The 19,734-nt window shown below is 32.5% G+C and overlaps 1 protein-coding gene across 5 annotated transcripts; it reads left to right on the top strand.

Annotated features, from left to right (window-relative positions):
• Window positions 1-5,284: 5,284 nt before the first annotated feature.
• LOC110639626 (inactive chitinase-like protein 1) lies at window positions 5,285-12,006 on the top strand. 5 transcript variants are annotated; one of them, XM_058149824.1, is made up of 15 exons: window positions 5,285-5,483; window positions 5,624-5,694; window positions 5,806-5,887; window positions 6,034-6,149; window positions 6,237-6,452; window positions 6,984-7,329; window positions 7,415-7,501; window positions 7,638-7,708; window positions 7,907-7,983; window positions 8,328-8,454; window positions 9,427-9,582; window positions 9,833-9,878; window positions 10,470-10,826; window positions 11,058-11,211; window positions 11,362-12,006. In XM_058149824.1, the coding sequence occupies exons 1-15, from the start codon at window positions 5,432-5,434 to the stop codon at window positions 11,735-11,737; spliced, it is 2,334 nt and encodes a 777-aa protein (XP_058005807.1). In that variant the 5' UTR covers window positions 5,285-5,431; the 3' UTR covers window positions 11,738-12,006. The 5 variants fall into 5 exon arrangements, with proteins under 5 accessions (XP_058005807.1, XP_058005803.1, XP_058005812.1 ...); XM_058149820.1 differs by having other exon boundaries at window positions 10,467-10,826; XM_058149829.1 differs by lacking the exons at window positions 7,907-7,983; window positions 8,328-8,454 and having other exon boundaries at window positions 10,467-10,826.
• The last annotated feature ends 7,728 nt before the right edge of the window (window positions 12,007-19,734 follow it).

The following is a 19,734-nucleotide window of genomic DNA, read 5'->3' as shown; positions in this document are numbered from 1 at the left end:
CTTTAATTTAACTATTTGAGTATCTATCAGTTATCAACCGTGCTTAAAAGGTGAATGAAACATCTATATATAGAGATATATAAAAAATAAATAATTTTATTATTTTTTTTAAATTAATTATTTATTTCTTATAATTACCTATCTATTGTAATAAAAAAATATACCAGTTAAAAATATAATTAAACTTTTTAAATTACTAGCTTAATTAAAACTATATTTTTTATTTAAGGGCATAAAACAAAGATTTTAAAAAAGTTTGAAGAGATCAACAATCATAAATGATAGAATTTTCTTAATAATGATTTTTTCAGTGATTTCTTGGATATATAAATGAGTTATAATTAATTTATTTATTAAGACAAACAATTAAAGATCTTCGAATTGGTCCCAGTTAGGTGTATTTTAATATTCGACAAGTCTCAATCAACCTCCATAGATAAGACATTCGAAGCTTCTTATTGATAACTCTCTTTCTCATGTAATAAAATATTTGGACTAATTCCAACTCCACAATTTCACGCGCTACGACTTTTACGGTTCTACGCTTAACGACAACGCGTAAGTGTTTTCTTTTGAAGTTGAAAAATAAATTAAATCGATTCATTGGATTTATTTTTTTTTTTTAAATTATCATTTAGTTTTCGTATCTTAATTATTTTAAAAAATTATATTATTTAATTTTATATTTTATTTTCATTAAATTATTTAATACAACTCAACTCAACTAAGCCTTTATCCCAAAAATTTGGGGTCGGCTATATGGATTCGCTTTTTCCACTCTGAACGATTTTGGGTTAAATCCTCAGGAATGTGTAATGCTTCTAAGTCATGCTGTACTACTCTCCTCCAAGTCAATTTAGGTCTATCCCTTTTTTTCTTTCTCTAGCCTAATGTGCTCTACTTGTCTAACTGGAGCCTCCGTATGTCTACGCTTCACATGACCAAACCACCTCAATCTCCCTTCTCTCAACTTATCTTCAATTGGCACCACTCCTACCTTTTCTCTCATACTTTCATTACGAACTTTATCTAGTCTAGTATGGCCACTCATCCACCTTAACATTCTCATCTCTGCAACTCTTATCTTAGATGCGTAGGACTCTTTCAGTGCCCAACACTCACTACCATATAGCATAGCCACGTATGGTCATGCGGTAAAATTTTCCTTTTAATTTATTGGGAATCTTACGATCACATAAAACTCCCGTGGCACGTCTCCACTTCAACCATCCGACTTTAATCCTATGACTAACATCCTCCTCACATCCCCCATCTACTTGAAGGACTGAGCCTAGATATTTAAAGTGATTACTTTGGGACAGTGTCACTCCATTCAAACTAACTCCTTCCCTATCACCAGTTTGGCCTTCACTGAACTTGCAATGCATGTATTCTGTCTTCGTTCTACTTAACTTAAAACCCTTTGACTCTAGAGTACTTCTCCAAAGTTCTAGCTTCCTATTGACTCCTTCTCGTGTCTCATCTATCAGAACAATATCATCCGCAAACATCATGCACCAAGGAATACTCTCTTGTATATGTTTCGTCAGTTCATCTAAAACTAATGTAAAAAGGTAAGGGCTTATGGCTGATCCTTGGTGTAATCCAATTGAGATCGGAAAATCTCTTGTTTCCCCTCCTTTGCACAATAGTAGTTGCTCCTTCATACATATCTTTCAATACTTGTATATACCTAATAGATACCCTCTTTTGTTCTAACGCATTCCATAAGACCTCTCTTGGAACACTATCATAAGCCTTCTCCAAATCAATAAAAACCATGTGTAGATCTTTCTTCCCATCTCTATATTTCTCCATCAAGCTTCTAATGAGAAAGATCGCTTCCATAGTTGAACGACTGGGCATGAAACCAAATTGATTGAGAGAGATAGAAGTATCATGACGTAGTCGATGCTCCACAACTCTCTCCCACAACTTCATAGTATGGCTTATGAGTTTAATTCCCCTATAGTTTGAGCAACTCTGTATGTCTCCCTTATTTTTAAAAATAGGTACTAAAATACTCTTCCTCCATTCATCATGCATTTTCTTTGAGTTTAGAATCTTATTAAATAATTTAGTTAACCATGCCACTCCCATATCTCCCAAATACTTCCACACTTCAATTGGTATTTCATCGGGTCCACAGGCTTTACCTACTTTCATTCTCTTAAGTGCTTCCTTTACTTCTAAAGATCTAATCCTTCTAGTATAATTTACATTCTTTTCTATTGTTCTATAATCTATATTCACGCTATTTCCATTTTGACTATTATTAAAGAGATCATTAAAATAATTTCTCCATCTTTCTTTAATGTCCTCATCTTTCATCAACACTTTTCCTTCTTTATCCTTAATGCACCTAACTTGATTGAGATCTTGACATTTCCTTTCTCTACTCCTTGCTAATCTATAAATATCTTTCTCCCCTTCTTTAGTTCCAAGTTTCTCATATAACTTTTCAAAGGCCTGTGCTCTTGCTTGGCTAACTGCCTTTTTTGCCTCTTTCTTTGCTATCTTGTACTGTTCATATGCCTCATTATTATCACATTTAGGTAATTTCTTATACCATTCCCTTTTTCTCTTCAACGCTATTGTACTTCCTCATTCCACCACCATCTCTCTTTTGAGGGTGGTCCATGTCCTTTAGACTCCCCAAGTACTTTTCTAGCTACTTCTCTAATCTTTGATGCCATCTGTATCCACATATCATTGGCCTCCATATCTAGCTTCCATACTTCAGACTCAAGGAGCTCATTTTTGAACTTCACTTGCTTTATTCCTTTGAACTCCCACCACTTTGTTCGAGCTACACTATTTCTTCTGACCTTACTTGAATTGTTCCTAAACTTGACATCCAAGACCACCAACATATGTTGACTTGTTAAAGCTTCTCCTGGAATGACCTTGCAATCCTTGCATAGAGCTCTATTTGTCTTCCTGGTTAAGAGGAAGTCGATTTGGCTTCTATGTTGCCCACTTCTGAAAGTCACTAAATGTGACTCTCTTTTTATAAAGTAGGTATTTGCTAGTATTAGGTCGTATGCCATAGCAAAATCCATGATGCTTTTTCCCTCCTCATTTCGACTGCCAAAACCAAAACCTCCATGAACATTCTCATAACCTTGCCTATCACTTCCTACATGTCCATTCAAATCTCCACCAATGAAAACATTCTCTTCATTCGATATGCTTTGCATTAAATCATCCATATCTTCCCAAAACCTTTGTTTACTCTCACTGTCTAGTCCTATTTGTGGGGCATAAGCACTAACTATATTTATTGTTTCTCCGTCTAGTACTAGCTTTACTAGTATAATTCTATCTCCTACTCTTTTCACATTACTCTGCGTCTTTCAATGTCCTGTCTATGATTATACCCACTCCGTTCTTATTTCTCTCCTGTCCGGTAAACCACAATTAGTTACCTGAATTACCCACTTCCTTACTTATCTCTCCTACCCATTTAGTCTCCTGAATGCAAGCAATATTCACCCTTCTCCTTTCCAAGGTATCCACAAGCTCCATTAATTTTCCTGTAAGTGATCCAACATTCCAAGTACCAACCCTGATCCTCCTCCTATCCTGCTCCTTCCTAATTGGTCTCCTTCTATGATATTTTCTATTATTTTCTATGTCTATCTTGTGTTCTGTTCTACTATTTGTTCTATTATCTGTCTTATGGACTAACTTCTTTACCCACACCCGTCCATGATGTGGGAACCCTTGCTCACTTAACACCACACCCGGGCGCCGGCATGGCGCTTTCCGTGAACGCCCTACACCCTTGCATATTTATCACTACACCCGGCTCCGGCGTAGCGTCGTTAGTAGAGGACGCCCCAACGTTTATATCATTTGAATCCATATCATAGGGTGTGACGAAATTTTTACGCTGGTTGTCACCTACCGCAACCCTCCTCCTTTATCCGGGCTTGGGACCGGCTAAGCGCAAACTACTTAGGCGGAGTTTCATTAAATTATTTAATAATTTTATAAATTTTTAATTAATTAATTCTATTAAATTATAATTTAATATTTTTTTATTTTAATAAAATTAATTATTTAGTCATGTGTTTTTAAAAATGCTTCTATTTAATTTTTTTAATAATACTAATTAGTTAATTTTTACATTTTAAAATCATAATGTTTTAATAAATATATTTCTAGATAAAAATAAAATTTTATTATGTAAGACTAAATAAGAATTTATATTTTTTACAAATTATTTAAATATTTTCATTTAATTCTTTAAGTATTATTTTCATATTTTATATATTAAAAAATAAATTTTCTATATTATTTTATAATTACTTAGAGATTTAGAGAATTTAATCTTTTTATATATTAAGTGTATTAAATTCTATTAAAATATAAAAAATACAAAGAGAATGAAAGAGAATAATGTAGACATAAAAGAGAAGAAATATGTAAAAAAAAAAAAGAGAGGATAAGAGCAAAACATGAGAGAGAGGGTCAAGACAATTTAGATATTAAAAAAAATGACTAAAGAGTTAATGAAATCAAGTTATAGAGACTAATTAATGTGTTTTAAAATATAAAAATTAATAAATTAGTTTCATTAAAATAAATAGATTAAATAATAATTTAATTGACATTAAAATATTATGATTAATGAAAATTTAATGGAATTAAATAATTTAATAAAAGTAAAATATAGTAATTATATAATATATTTTTTAAAATATGTAAATTAAATAATTAATTTTATTAAAATATATTGATTAATCTTTTATTTTTTAAAGATTCATTTAGTGTAATTTAAAAATTTTTGAAATTTTGATTTACTGGGTTTGGTAGGATTTAATGATTTAAAAAAAAAATAATTGAATGGTATGTGTAAATAATATATAATTATTGTTGATGGATAATTATAAAAAAATTAGATATTTATCTCTTCATAAATTCAAAGTTAATTATTAGCTTATCACCAAAGTTTACAAAGTATGAAAAAATATTTTATTTAATAAAACATAAATTGAATTAAAATATTTTAATTTTTTAATTTACATTTTGGTTTATAATTAATAATAGGTTTGATTTGATTCCCATATATACATATGTTTTCAAATATTTATAATTTAATTTTAAATTAAATCAATACATTTTACAGTTCAATTAATTATATTTATCAACTCTAATTTCTATGAATAAAATCAGAGGATAAAGAAAATAAAGGCGCGCAGACATAGCTCTTTTTTTTTTTTTTTAATTGACATCCATCACACTCGCCACCATTATTTTAATTATTATTATTATTACTTTTTCACTTGGGTCTCTCTCTGCGCCAGCTGAGTCAGAACACCGTTCCGCACCTTGTTTCTTTGGCTTTGCTCTCTCTCTTTCTCTGTCTCTTGTTTTTACTTGGGTCCCTTCATTTCTCCGTCGCTTTATCGCCGATCGCAGCAGAATGGATACCGGCTACGTTCTCAGCGTCGAGCCTCAGGAGCTCCAATTTCCATGTAAGCTCCTTTCACAACTAGGTTTTGCCTAGCTAAACTGCCTGCTTGCCTCTGTTTTCACATTCTTGGTTTTGCTTTTTTCCTGTTTCGATTTTTTTTCTAAATTTGTTTTTTTTATTTTTTATTTTTATCCGGACAAGTTGAATTGAGGAAGCAGATCTCTTGTTCCCTACACCTGTTAAATAAGAGCGAAAATTATGTGGCTTTCAAGGTATTTAATCAGTTTCAAATTTTTTCTGGCATTTATTGTAATCCTTTTTTATTTTTTTGGGAGTTCTTGTGCTCTAGAATTTTGTAATTTTCATTTGGCTGGTAATTTTAGGTTATGACGACGAATCGAAAACAGTACCGTGTTAGGCCTAATGCTGGGGTTGTGCCGCCAAGGTCCACTTGTGATGTTAGAGGTCTTTCTTCTCTCCCTCTTTTTCCAATTTCCTCATTCTGTTTAGATGACATTTCTCTTTCATTAGTGTCTGATTTACTGATCAGCGATGGTCACTCATTCTGTGTTAAGTTATTTGGTGATTGATTGTCAATTTACTTAAATCAGTTACAATGCAAGCACAAACGGAGGCGCCTCCTGATATGCAATGCAAGGACAAGTTTTTACTTCGGAGTGTCGTTGCAAGTCCTGGAGCTACTGCAATGGATGTCAATGCAGAGATGGTAAGTTCTCTTTTTATCGTTTTTTGGGTCCATTCAACTTAATTTATGGTTTGCACTAATGGGTTTTTACTATTTTCTGATTCTCAGTTCAATAAAGAGGCAGGGCATCATGTTGAAGAGTGCAAATTCAAGGTTGTTTATGTTGCTCCTCCTAGACCACCATCATCAGTTCGAGAAGGGTCAGAGGAAGGTTCTTCACCCAGAGCTTCTGTGTCTGACGATGGGAGCCTGAGCGCCTCTGTACAAACCAGTGTTATTAAACCCCGTCCGAAAGATGACCCGGCGAATGGATCCGGTGAAAGGGTTAGTAGTTCAATCAATTGGTTAATGGTTAATGGGTCAATGAATGGTTCAATGAGTGGGTCATTACCAAAGTGAGTCATTACCAAGGGGTCATTAAAAATTAATTAAATATAATATCTATTAATATAAATAAATAAATATAACTATCAAGTTAGTTCAATTTATTTTGATTTTATAGATTTTTTTTGAGATTTTGAATTCAATTCATTATACTAACATTTAAAAAAAAGGATTCTATTGAATAATTGAACTGGCCGAGTCAATCGGTTCACACTGGTTCATTAGTCAACCCTGAGTTGACTGCATTATACTGGGTTGCTTTCTTATTTAATTTAATTATAAATCTGGACTGTTTTAAGAATTAATTCACCGGTTTACTGATTCAATTAGCTGGTTTGGTCCAAATTTAATGACTATGGTATGAGCAGTTGTGAGTGTTTGGTGTCTTTGTTCTTGCAACATGCATGCATGCATAATTGCAAGAAAACACCCTGGTGTCTATTGAAGTGATTGTGGTTTGCATACTTGCAGCTTTTGACGGCTTTTCCCTCGGGAATGCCCAGTAATATTGGGCCAACACAATATAGTTATGAACAACTATCAAAAGCAACTGGTTATTTCTCCAACAAGTACCTCCTTGGCCAAGGTGGTTTTGGTCAAGTATATAAGGGTGACCTACATGGTGAAATCCTTGCTATTAAGAAACTTTGCTATTTCCAGGAACAGACCAGAGAAGAATTGGTCCATGAGATTGCAGTGATTAACAGTGTTCGTCATTGTAATCTTGTTAAGTTGCTTGGCTACTGCATTGAAGGAGGCAATGCATTGCTTGTTTTAGAGTATTGTCTCAATAAATCCTTGAGATTTCATTTACATGGTGAGTTCTTTTTCATTTCCTGAGATATTCATATACACAAATAAGAATTATGATTTAAGATCTTACATAAGAAATTGCATCATAGGAGGAGGAAAGGAGATTTTGGATTGGCCAACAAGAATGAAAATTGCCATAGGCTCTGCAAAAGGATTGGAATATCTACATGAGCACTGTGAGTAATCAATCATTGCTCGCTAAATTCTATAGGATTTTAATAGAGCTATTGAGGCTTTTTTTTTTTTTTTAAATTGTGTTGTTAGTCTTTCCTTTTAAAGTTTTCTACTCTCATAATATCTATATATCTTCAGCGTCTCCTAGGATTATTCACCGAGATATCAAGCCAGATAACATTCTTCTTAATATCAATTTTGAACCAAAGGTGAGATATATAATTTAATTACAAACAAAGTGTTATCTATATAATTAGTTATATACTATAATGAAAAATTGGAGTTAAATTTCATAATTGGATGTAATTCATAAGTAAAATTCTATCCTTTTTTTTTGTTGTATTTATGCCAAATTATATTATCTATGGCACAATCAATCCACTAATGTACTTGATAATTTTGTTTAGATTGCTGATTTTGGACTTGCCTTATTTTTTCCGAATACTGTTACTCATATCTCAAGATCCATTGCAGGAACTGAAGTGTAAGATACAATTAAATTTTCTTATTACTTAATTACATTGCTATTATGGTGTTTTTTTAGGTGCTCTTATATGTGGAATAATGACACTATAAGAAAACTAGAAATTAGAGATAAAATGATTATATTTTTCGTCCATATTAGAGAAGAATTAGGTCGTATTATGATCTATATGTGGCATTATAGGACATTTTCTTTTCATGATTAATTTTTATTTTTCTGGTAGTGTAAAAAAAATATATATATATATATAATTATAACCAAGAAAAACTCATTAATTCAGGCTTCTCTAAGCTAGGATTTTCATTTTCTTGAAACATTTCTTAACCCAAATCTTTTACTTGTAGTTATATAGATCCAGAGTATTCCAGAAGGGTATCTAGTAACTCAGATGTCTATTCTTTCGGCGTGGTGCTTCTAGAACTTATCACTGGAAGAGAACCTAAATATCAAGGCATTGACATTGTTAGTTGGGTATGACACTAGTTTATCCTCTATATAATATTAAAGTACTATAAAATTTATATTCTTTTACATAAGCCAAACCATAATTGAATATTTTTATATTCTTTCTATTTTTTTTATTTGATTCATCTTTCTCTCTGCATTCCTCTACCTCTTTCTCTCTCTCTCTCTCTCTCTCTAATTTAGATATAATCAGCAACCAATGTAAATATTTGGATTTATTTGGCCAGTAGGCCTTTATATTTTTAGATTTTGGTCTTGTATTTAGAGGCGAGCCAAAGCATATTAAATTTTAAAGTTCTTTGAAGTTTTGTTGATAAATGCATGTTTTTTTTTTTTACCTCATTTTATAAAAAATTTGATTTATGAGCTAATATATATTTTTGTTAGAGATGAATTTAGAATCATTTTATTGAGGGGTTAAATTCAAACTTCTGTCTTTTACTAAAAAGTAATAACGGCATGTAATAATTACAACGAGAAAACAAAATCTTAACAGAGATTAGCGACGGGCTTACAATATATTCGTCACTAAAGAGTTTTCATGACAAGTTGTTAGCGGCTATTATAATCTATCACTAAAAGTCATGTATTTTATTTTTTGAGTTTAAAGTTAAAATAGAATGAAAATCATAATTGTATGAGTTTTATGTAGTTATTTAAATGGAAAATAGAAAAAAATTAAATATTAAAATGTTAAAATTTACAAATTATTTATATATTCCGACTGTTCTGTCTTTTTAAATGACATTTATATATAATTGAGTTTTTTATTTATCATACATAATAATAAAAAATTATAGTAATACTAACACTCTTATGCATAAATATTGAAAGTTGCACATTTTAGTCACTGTCAAAAAAAAAAAAAAAACTACATGCTAAACAAAATTCTTAAGTTTAGCATACGTTTGCAAATATGGTAGAAAATTGTACCTTATTTTTGATGGAATTTTTTTTTTCTCTTTTATCAATATCTAGGCAAAAGCTCGAATTGGACATGCTTTGAATGGACAATATACAGACTTTGTTGATTCAAATTTGCAAAGCTATGATAGAAGTGAAATGGAATGGATGATTTCTTGTGCTGCGGTTTGTGTTTATAATCCTTTTGAGTCTCGCCCACAAATGAAAGAGGTAAAAACTTTTTTGATTACCACATTTTAGAAACTCTTTTTTCTATAATTTCATTTGGTTCTGTGTGTATTTCAAATAATAAAATATTTAAATTTAATATTATGTTGAAATTAATAATTTATAAATCTAAATTCTCAATAATTTCAAATGCACACCTCTACCTATTCAAATGCAATTGTAGTATTTTTCTGTCAAAGGCATTCAAAAATTAAGAGATTACGCAGTTGATTTATAAGTATATGCCATGCAGATAGTTCGAGCTCTTGAAGGATATGGTCCTCCAAAGGATAAGGCTGGTAATGACAACAATTTTCTGCACAATTTAAAATTTCATTTCTTATTTTTGTTAACTCTATGTTTAGAAGGAGGTTTTTAAGGGTAAAAGACATGAGTGCATTCTTGCCTGCAGTTGATGCCCCTTGCTTGGAACTTCAGCTGAATTAATAATTAAATTAAAATTGGAATTAAATTTATGTAATTAAAAATTAATTTGATTGAATCTAAATCAAAGTAAAATTTGAACTATAATTTAATTAAATATTTATTTCTATAAATATTATTTTAAAAAATCCTTTTTTTTTTCAAAATGGGTTAAGCTTGGCTTTATTGGGATTTTTCTTATCCAAAACTAATACTAATATCACTATTTTTTTTAATGGGGGCCGAGATTATTATTATATCTTTCCTTTGAAAATAATAATTTTATAATCATATTAGAAATATTTTTATCAATTCACTAAACCATAAAATCACAGCACTCTCCCTATATAAACCATCTTCTAACCTTCACTCCAACATCCACAAATATAATTATTATATCACAAGGGCTTTGGCCTTCACAGTTTCTTCTCTGTTGTTGACGTCCCTTTTCCTTGGAATCTCAGCAGAGCAATGTGGATGGCAAGCTGGTGGTGCTTTGTGCCCAGGAGGCCTATGTTGCAGCCAATATGGCTGGTGTGCCAACACACCTGAATATTGTGGCAGTGGCTGCCAAAGCCAATGTGACGGTGGAGGTGGTGGTGAAGATGGCGGCATAGACCTTGGTAGTATCATCTCAAGATCAACGTTTGAGGAGATGCTTAAACATAGAAATGATGCTGCTTGCCCTGCCAAGGGATTCTATACCTATGACGCTTTTATATCAGCAGCCAAAGCATTTCCAGCCTTCGGCACCACCGGAGATGTTGATACACGTAAAAGGGAGATTGCTGCATTCTTTGGCCAGACATCTCATGCAACTACAGGTTTTTGGTTTTATTACCCCTTTTTTTTTTCTCATTTAGAGGGTTTGTTTTGATTAAAACTCATTTAGAACTCCTAACTCCAAATCTCATTGTTTTAAAGGCTACTCAAATATTATTGGGTAAAACTCATTAATTTAATTAATTAGCTTTAATTAATTTAAAGATTAATCACCTTAATTAGTATATAATTAAGTAGTTAATTGAGAAATTTGTGTTGGTGATGCACTGTAGGAGGGTGGCCAACTGCACCAGATGGACCATATGCTTGGGGATATTGCTACAAGGAGGAGCTAAATCAAGCGTCGTCTTACTGTTCTCCAAGTCCCGCTTATCCTTGTGCTCCTGGCAAGAAATATTACGGTAGAGGTCCCATCCAACTTTCATGGTACGTTTTCTTTGGCAGCATAATTTTGATTTTAAGCACATAAATTTATTATTATAATAAAAAAAATTGAATTAATTACTTGCAAATGTAATTTAATCCATGTCTGATATAAATTTTTTTGTAATATTATATATATTATAAATGATGCAGGAATTATAATTATGGGCAATGTGGGCAAGCCTTAGGATTAGACCTATTGAACAATCCAGACCTTGTAGCGACAGATCGAGTCATTTCTTTCAAGGCAGCAATTTGGTTCTGGATGACTCCACAATTTCCAAAGCCCTCTTGTCATGACGTCATCACTGGACAATGGTCACCCACCGGCCACGATATTTCAGCTGGAAGAGCTCCAGGTTATGGTGTGATAACAAACATCATCAATGGTGGTCTTGAATGTGGTAGGGGTTGGGATGCTAGGGTTGAAGATCGTATTGGGTTTTATAAGAGATACTGTGATATGTTCGGAGTTGGCTATGGCAGCAATCTTGACTGCTACAATCAAAAGCCATTCGGATTAGGGTGAGCACTATTCGGTTTGAATCGAATAAATCGAATCGAATCGTCCTAATTCGATAATTTAGTTTAATTTTTAAGGTAATTCAGATAGGTTCGGTTTTAGATTTTAAAAATTTATGTTATTTTGGTTCAATTCGGTTTGATTTTGAAGAGAAAAAATCGATTGAATCGAACTAAATTGAATTATTTTATTGATTTTTAAATTACTTTTTTTATAGGAAATTTATGTATTATATATATTATTGTATATACAAATTATTTGATTTCATTGATTAATGGTTATTAGAGTCAAATTAATGTTAAAATCAAACTAAATTAAAAAAAAAAATCAGAAGCCCAAGAACCAATCGGCTTGAATCGAATCGAACTGAACCAAATTAGAATGATTTGGTTTGGTTTAGTTTATTTTTTATAAAGTTTGGTTCGGTTCGGTTCGATTTTTAAAAGATAATAATTTGATTAATTCAATTTTATCGGATTAGTTCGGTTCGGTTTCGAAATGAATGCTCAGCCCTACATTTGGAAATGGGCTCGGGGATTTGATAGATGCAATATAATTAATTTCCATGTTATACTGGGAGAAATAGATAAAACATATGTTTTTCTATAGTTTGTTTGCAAATTGGATTATTGGTTTATAGTTGCTTGCTTTCTTAACATAACAGATTAAAACATTTTACCATACAAGGTAAATTAAAGAATCAAATGAAATAATTTTGATAGGAGCTATCTTCCTGTGAAATAGCAAGACTGTAAATATTATTATTATTTTTTTAATAATTCAGTGAGATATGGTGTCTGTGTGTTGCTCCAGTTTGTTTACAAATTAGATTATTAGTTTTATGGTTGCTTGCTTTCTCTGTATACTTCATTAACACCCTATTCTGATAGTATGGGAATATAATTGCTTTTAACATGCTAAAGAGGTCAATAAAAGCCCTGGTTTGTAGATTTTGAAGACTGTATTTGCAACCAGCTTAATAATTTCATAAATAGGGATCAGTAAAATTATAAACTGAACTAGGTTGAATTTTTAGGCATAGTCATACTTTTTGAATTAGATGAAGCGAAATATTTATTTTCGTAAATGAATCAGAAATGTTCATTATTATATTTCTTGCTCCCCTCTCATGCGTTCATTATTTTTTGTTTTAAACTTGTCATTGTAGATTTCTATCTTAAATTATTTAGTTGCTTTCTATAGAAATGAGCTTAGTACTGTGGTTGACTATCAATAGCAGGATAAGAACATCTCTTTGATTCTAACAACCGATGAGATTTTTTACCGGTAATTAAAATTATCATATAAATCAATATTAATTCATTTAATGTGATTCGATATTAATTGATATCTATTTTAATAAGAATAAATATTGATTATAGATGAATTATTTGATGAACATACCTGATTAAATCTTAAAAATATATATAAACTTATCATCTTTCTACATATAAAGTTACACACACCTCATTTTCTTTCATACTTTAAAAATTTCCGTCATTTCAATCATTGTTTGAACCTATCACAAAAATACTATAACATCACAATGATTTATTTTCTGAAAAGGATGAGATTTATTCTTCACTAAAAAGTGCTACTGAAATTTATCATTCACTGGAAAGTGCTAAAAGTATATATCTAGACGTTATACTGTGGTTTAGAAAAAAATTTTAATATGAAAATCTGCTATTGCGAGTTAAAGTGATTTTTTTTTTATGAAATAAAATTAAACTTTAGAGATTTTTTAATAATAAATTAAAATTAATGTATAGAAGCAAAACATAAGACAAAATTCAAGAAAGAGTTATAAAAATTACACGTATTTTCACATATGTCAGCACATGTAAAGGGCAAAAGTGGGGGGGAAAAAAAAAAAAAAACTATTTGTTGAGACCCGTAGCAGCTTTGCTGTTTTTATTTTGTAAGGGCAATTTCTTAAACACACTATTAGCATCCTACACAATAGAAGAGAGTATAGCTTTAGCATTTTCAAGTGCATGTAACCAAACAAATTTCAAAAGGTAGCTACAGTATTGATTGTTTGCAGCAGCCCATTACCCATTCCCAGTAAAAGCTTTGAATTGAAGGTTGTGTATTTTTTTTTTTTTTTTTTATAGAATTGAATGCTATATTATTAATGAATTAATTACAATTTTATATTTTCAATTTTAATTATTTTATAAATATATATTTACTTTTATTTTCATATAGTTTAAAAAAATATAGTTACTATTATTAAAATAATAAATTTATTTATCTTTTTCTAATGTACCATTTATTTATATTACTTCATTAAAAATTAAATAATTCATGTTATTAAATTATTATTAAAGCTAATTAATTTATTTTTCAATGGATATTAAATAGAGATATATTAATAAAGTAATAATTAATGTAACACTCCAAAAACTTTAAATAATTATTTTATATGTAAATATCAGTATTTTATTTTATTAAATATTTTGAGAATTATTTAAAATTTTCTGAATTTTTAGAATCGGGTTTGATTTTGAGGGAATATTAAACTTTGATAATTTTTAAAAATTAACTTAAAGTCCACGTGGAAAAAATAAAAATATATTTAGACTCTACAAATTTTTCTAAATTTTCTAGAATTTTTTCGAAATTTTTGGACCTTATTTTTGTTCCTAAGATAGAGTAAAAATTTAATTTTGGGTATTTTGAATCGGACCGATCCGATTGAACCGGATCGGGTTGGACCAATCAAATCGGACCGGCCCACCTCCTTTTCTCTCCTCTCCCCGCGCACTGCAGCCCTCCTCTCTCCCTTGCATTCTCTCTCTCACCCCACCCCACACCTACCGACCACCCCCTGCCCTTCCCCAGTCATTGGCGCCCCACTTGGACACCTCCCCCTCGCTGGCCGCCACCCAGAACACCAGAAAACCGTGCCTAAAACCTCCCCAGCGCACGTGCGACCTTCCAAATTTCAAGGCTGATTCCAGCCGATCCAGCCACCAATCGGACCGGTTCTTGTCTCAAAACTCATGTACACCTCGAGAGCTTTTCATAGACACTAAGAACACTAAATTTCATTGAGTAGTTTGTCCAATTTTTATCTGAAAAGTTTTAGCTTATTTTGACTTTTGAGCTAAATTTCAAGTAAATCGTGAACCCCACGAAGAATCTTAGGGTACCAAGCACTCTACACAACGAGGGCTTCGTGGCAATATAAATTTCAAAATTTTATGACAGTTTTTCTGTAGGTCCCATGAAATTTAGCAGTATTTTTTCAGACTTTAAATGAACTTAATAAATTTCTTAAAAATTATGTTCTAACTCTCGTGATATGGGCTTTGCGTAGGTACTTTCGTTTCGCAAAAATTCGACTGTCGATAGAATCTGCATTTTCGAGTAGGACAGACAGGCCGCCGAAATGACTTCAGAACTGGGTCAAAGTTATAGGCTACCCCACCATTGTCAGACATTTCGGACATGTTTCAAGTATCAGAATTGGCGTAAGTAACCCCGAACCCTAAGTTTCTTTAATTGTTTAGTTTCCGGTTTAGATTGAAAATCCATAAAATATTCATGGATAGCTAGAAAATTACAATTATTTTTGTATTATCTTTTTAATATTGCTAAGGATTGTAGAGCAAAATTTTAGAATTTTTATAGCCCATTTAAGTGGTTTTTGCAAAAAGTTAGTTTTAGGGACAAAAATATAATTTTTCAATATTTGTGGTTATTAACTATTTTGGTGGGCCTAGGAGGGGCCATATGATGTGATTGAGATATGATTGTGAGACTTGTGGATATAAAAGTGCATTTTGAGCTATTTCACAGGTTGGGTAGGTCATAGGTATAGGGAGAACTCTACCGGATTTTAGACACAACTTAGGGTGTCTTTTGACTCTTTTAAGCTTATATTGAGTTAATTATATTGAATAATTGTAATGTGATTATTCAGGTGAGCTGGGATAGCCTTCTTCCTCCGCCCAGCCACCACAGTGATCTCGGTTTAAGTCTGTGAGTAGATATTGATTTTAATTATAATTTCAATATTATTATTTATTCAAGCATACCCATGCATCACTTATAAATATATCTATATAGTTAATTACTAAGCATGTTTTTCACTGCATATATATATATGTGATAAGATTATTGTGATGATTGTTTGATGGTGATTTAGAGTAGTGTGCGTATGTTGGCGTGCGTGTGATAATAGATATAGATAGGATGGGCAAATCGGCTAGAGCTAGTCTCACTTGGGGCTCGGCCCTTGCTGTGTTAAGTCGGGGTAGGCACGGCTTTGAGTTGATCTCGCTGGTAGAGGTTGGATTAAGAGAGCTATATAGGGGATTAGCTCCCATATATGTATTTGCTTGAATATTATATGGGTGTGTGAGTGCTCCAAATTATCTTTTTGTTTGTTTATGATGTGACTTATATGGAATCTATAAAGGTGTTGCATTCTATTCTTTAGGATGCACTAGTCTTAGATAGTTATAGAAATTCTACTTAAAATCAATACCTTACTCTATGAGTTAAAAGCTCATTCCTGTTCACTTATTTTTTCAGGCTACAGAAGGATTCTTTATTGTGACTAACCTGCTCCTCTTCCTCACAGGTCAATTAGTAGTATCTATTGTGTTTGTATAATTTAAATAAATTCTAGAACTCTGCATGTGTTAGGAGTGCTTTAATTTATTTGAGACTGTAATATATTGTTAAATTGAACTTGTAAGCATATTAAATGCATGTATGTGTGTATGATTGGGTTGGATGAGGTAGATGAGCCCCCATTTAATTATATGATATGATGAGTACTTGAAGGGTGAGCTGAGCTCCCCATTTTGAGATATTTTTGTTATTACAGGTTGGGTGAGTCATAAACTCCCTATTGGGTGGTCCAGTTTATGGCCGGATTTTGTTCAGTTGTTTTCTTGAAAATTGAATTACAGTAATGGGCCTTAGGATTGGGTTAAGGAATAATAGGCTTTTTACTGGCCTTAGGGGTTTTAGGCTGGCCCAGATCCTAAAGCCCATAAGTTGAGTTGTGAAAAAGTTGGTATCAAAGCTTAGGCTCCAGATTTGTGAGAAATATATGTTAAGGTTCTAAAAGAGAGTCTGGCTAGGAGTCACATGCGAAGTATAAGGTCTATTTTCATCCTTACTTTGTCATCCTTGCATCTAGTTTCTGCTTTATGTACCTATATATGTTTATGAAATTGTAGATATGTAAAATATTTTTAGTTTTAGATTTTGTGGGCTAATGCTGCTGAATTTCAGAAAAATGTGTAGAAGTAGGAGAGCTGCCACAGCGCTAGAATGGGAAGTGCTAGACGAAGTGTCAGCACAAGATGAGGCACCTGCCCTAAGGAGATGGGGCAGGAGACCTAGAGTTGTTCAAGTAGAAGAGCAATAACCACTAGTTCAGGAACAGTCTTTCATTGCCCAGAGTCCTATGGATCCAATGGCAGCTACCTTAGCTGGTCTACAAAGGACCATTGATATGATGACATAGTACATGGTCCGTCCTCCACCACAGCAGCAGCCCATAGTACCAAGAGCAGAAACTTATAAGCAAATTATAAGTTTCAAGAAGTTAGTACCTAGTACTTACGATGTGTTAGATGATGCCTACCAGTTTTTAGACTCGTGCAGACAGGCAGGAATGAAACTGCAGCTAACTGATAGGAGGTTAATAGAATGTGTGCAGCATGTATTGGAACCCATGCCTAGACAGTGGATGTTAGACTATGTGCTTCCTCGCACTGAGGGGTTATCTTGAACGCAATTTGTGGATTTGTTTATAAACAAATTTGTGCCAGAAAGCTTTAGAGACCAAAAGCAGTGGACATTTGAGGCCTTGAGACAAAATGGTAGATATGTAGATGAGCATGCTTCAAAATTCTTGGAGCTAAGCAGGTATGCCCCTACGGTTGTGGCTACAGAAAGCATGAAGATAAAGAGATTCCTAAAGGGGCTAGATAGAAAGTATGTAAACCTATCTATATTGTCAGATAAACCTTTTGATGTAGTAGTGGACCACACCAGACAGATTGAAATTAGTTATATGGGTGATAATGGAAGCAAAATAAAGAAAAACTGAGCTGAAGGGCCATCCAACGTACCAAAGATAAGTAGTATGGGTGGCAGTCAAACCCATCATAGTAGAAGGGTCAGAGGAAGTAGGAAGGCAGGTAGTAAACACATAGCTAGAGGGTTTAGACTGGGTTATGGCTCCAGCAGTAGTCAGAGTTCAGGCTACAATAGTTTTAGGTCTAGTTTAAAATCTTCCTTGGCACCTTGCACACAGTGTGGAAAAGGACATTCAGGGCCCTGTATGATGAGTTCAGAAGGATGTTTCCAGTGTGGCTAGTAGGGTCACTTTGCCGGAGAATGCCCATGTTCAGTGAGTCACAGATGGGGTCATAGGGTTCTATTGCTAATGTCCACCATCAGTTATATCCTGGTGCTTCCAAAGATTGTGGGCGATTAGTTCATACAACAGGCCGAGGACAAGGAGGACGTGGATTTGGATGCATCAGAGGCAAGAGTCGCCTGTGGCTCTGCAGATAGGGTAAGGGTCAGCTCGCTTTGCACTCACACACCTTACCCTCCGTAAGGCATAACATGTTCAGTAGAATACTTAATGAACTACCGAACTTCACCTACCGATAACTCATTAAGTACCCTACAAAGGATTTTAAAATGATTTTCTTACATTTTGGAAGTGGTGAGCATTTTAGTGAGAATTAAAACCATTTATTCAAAGCTTAAAGACTAGTAAAAATTTTTTTCCATTTAAATTTTGTCGAAAATTTAATAAAAATTTTGACAGAGTTCCGTTTAAAACTGGAGAAAATAGTTCTTCAAATACCTAAAAAAAACACTTCCAAAAATATTTCACAACTCCCAACCTTCAATAACTCAATCATCTCAATTCAATGCACTTCAAAATAATTTCACAATACAAATCAAGATTTCTCATTTCAAAATATTTAATATCTCTATTCAAAAAGCATAAAGGAAATTCATATGTACAAATATTAAATTTACAGAAGAAAATCCAAAATAATATTATTACAATTTATTTACAACTGCTCAACTACATTGATACATACAACACTTTTATATTTACATCAAGATTATCTACAAGAGTGTAAAATAATACCCGTACAAAATAGTCAGAGTAGTCCTCGATTTAACAAAGACTCACTCACTGCTTTCTCCTTGCTCTTATCTCATGATAAAGAAAATAAGCTATCACGAGTATAAAAATACTCAGTGGTGCACAATAAAAATTTAAAATACAATAAATAAATCATTCATTGCCAAACACAATTTAAATATTTCTCAATCACATTTCACAAATATCAAAGTTCATAATAACATCATTTTGTCAAATAATATATTAAACATAATTTAGTCAAACAATTTCATAAACACAGTGTTGCCAAAGTCATACACAACTTAAGCCATGACATAAAATTTCCGATCAATGCCGCGTTGTACACCACGACAAAGCAATCTCAACCCCATTAATCGAAATCAATGAGGGAGGTGGCTAGCTAGCTAATGAGTACTCATCCGATCTACAACCTCAACTGGCAAGCCAGAGAGGGAGGAAAATAAACGATCTCAACCCCATGAATGGAGGAGGAATAATGTGGTACTGTCATGCTAAGTGTGAACATAAAATCCATTCAAAACAATTTATGCAAACAATTTATGAGAAATCTGATCACTTTCCAAAGTCACATTTACGATTATAAAATGGCAACACAATACATAATTAATCAAAGAAGTCAAATTTTTGAGATTAAAATATTTAAACAATTATTATTGTGCACAAACCTGACTGGAGTCGCCTTGAAGCCTTGACTCAGTCTCTTTGAGCTTCCAAGTCTTTTTCAGCTGAAACACACAGTTTCACAGTGTTTCAGTACCATAACTTAGCATAAATCCAAAAATAAACTTAACTTCATTTTTACCTAGCTTTAATGTACTATTTTCGACGTTCTTGGAGTTTT

Source organism: Hevea brasiliensis, chromosome 1, assembly GCF_030052815.1.
Source record: "Hevea brasiliensis isolate MT/VB/25A 57/8 chromosome 1, ASM3005281v1, whole genome shotgun sequence".
Taxonomy (NCBI): Eukaryota; Viridiplantae; Streptophyta; class Magnoliopsida; order Malpighiales; family Euphorbiaceae; genus Hevea; species Hevea brasiliensis.
This window is presented reverse-complemented; position numbering and strand designations above follow the sequence as displayed.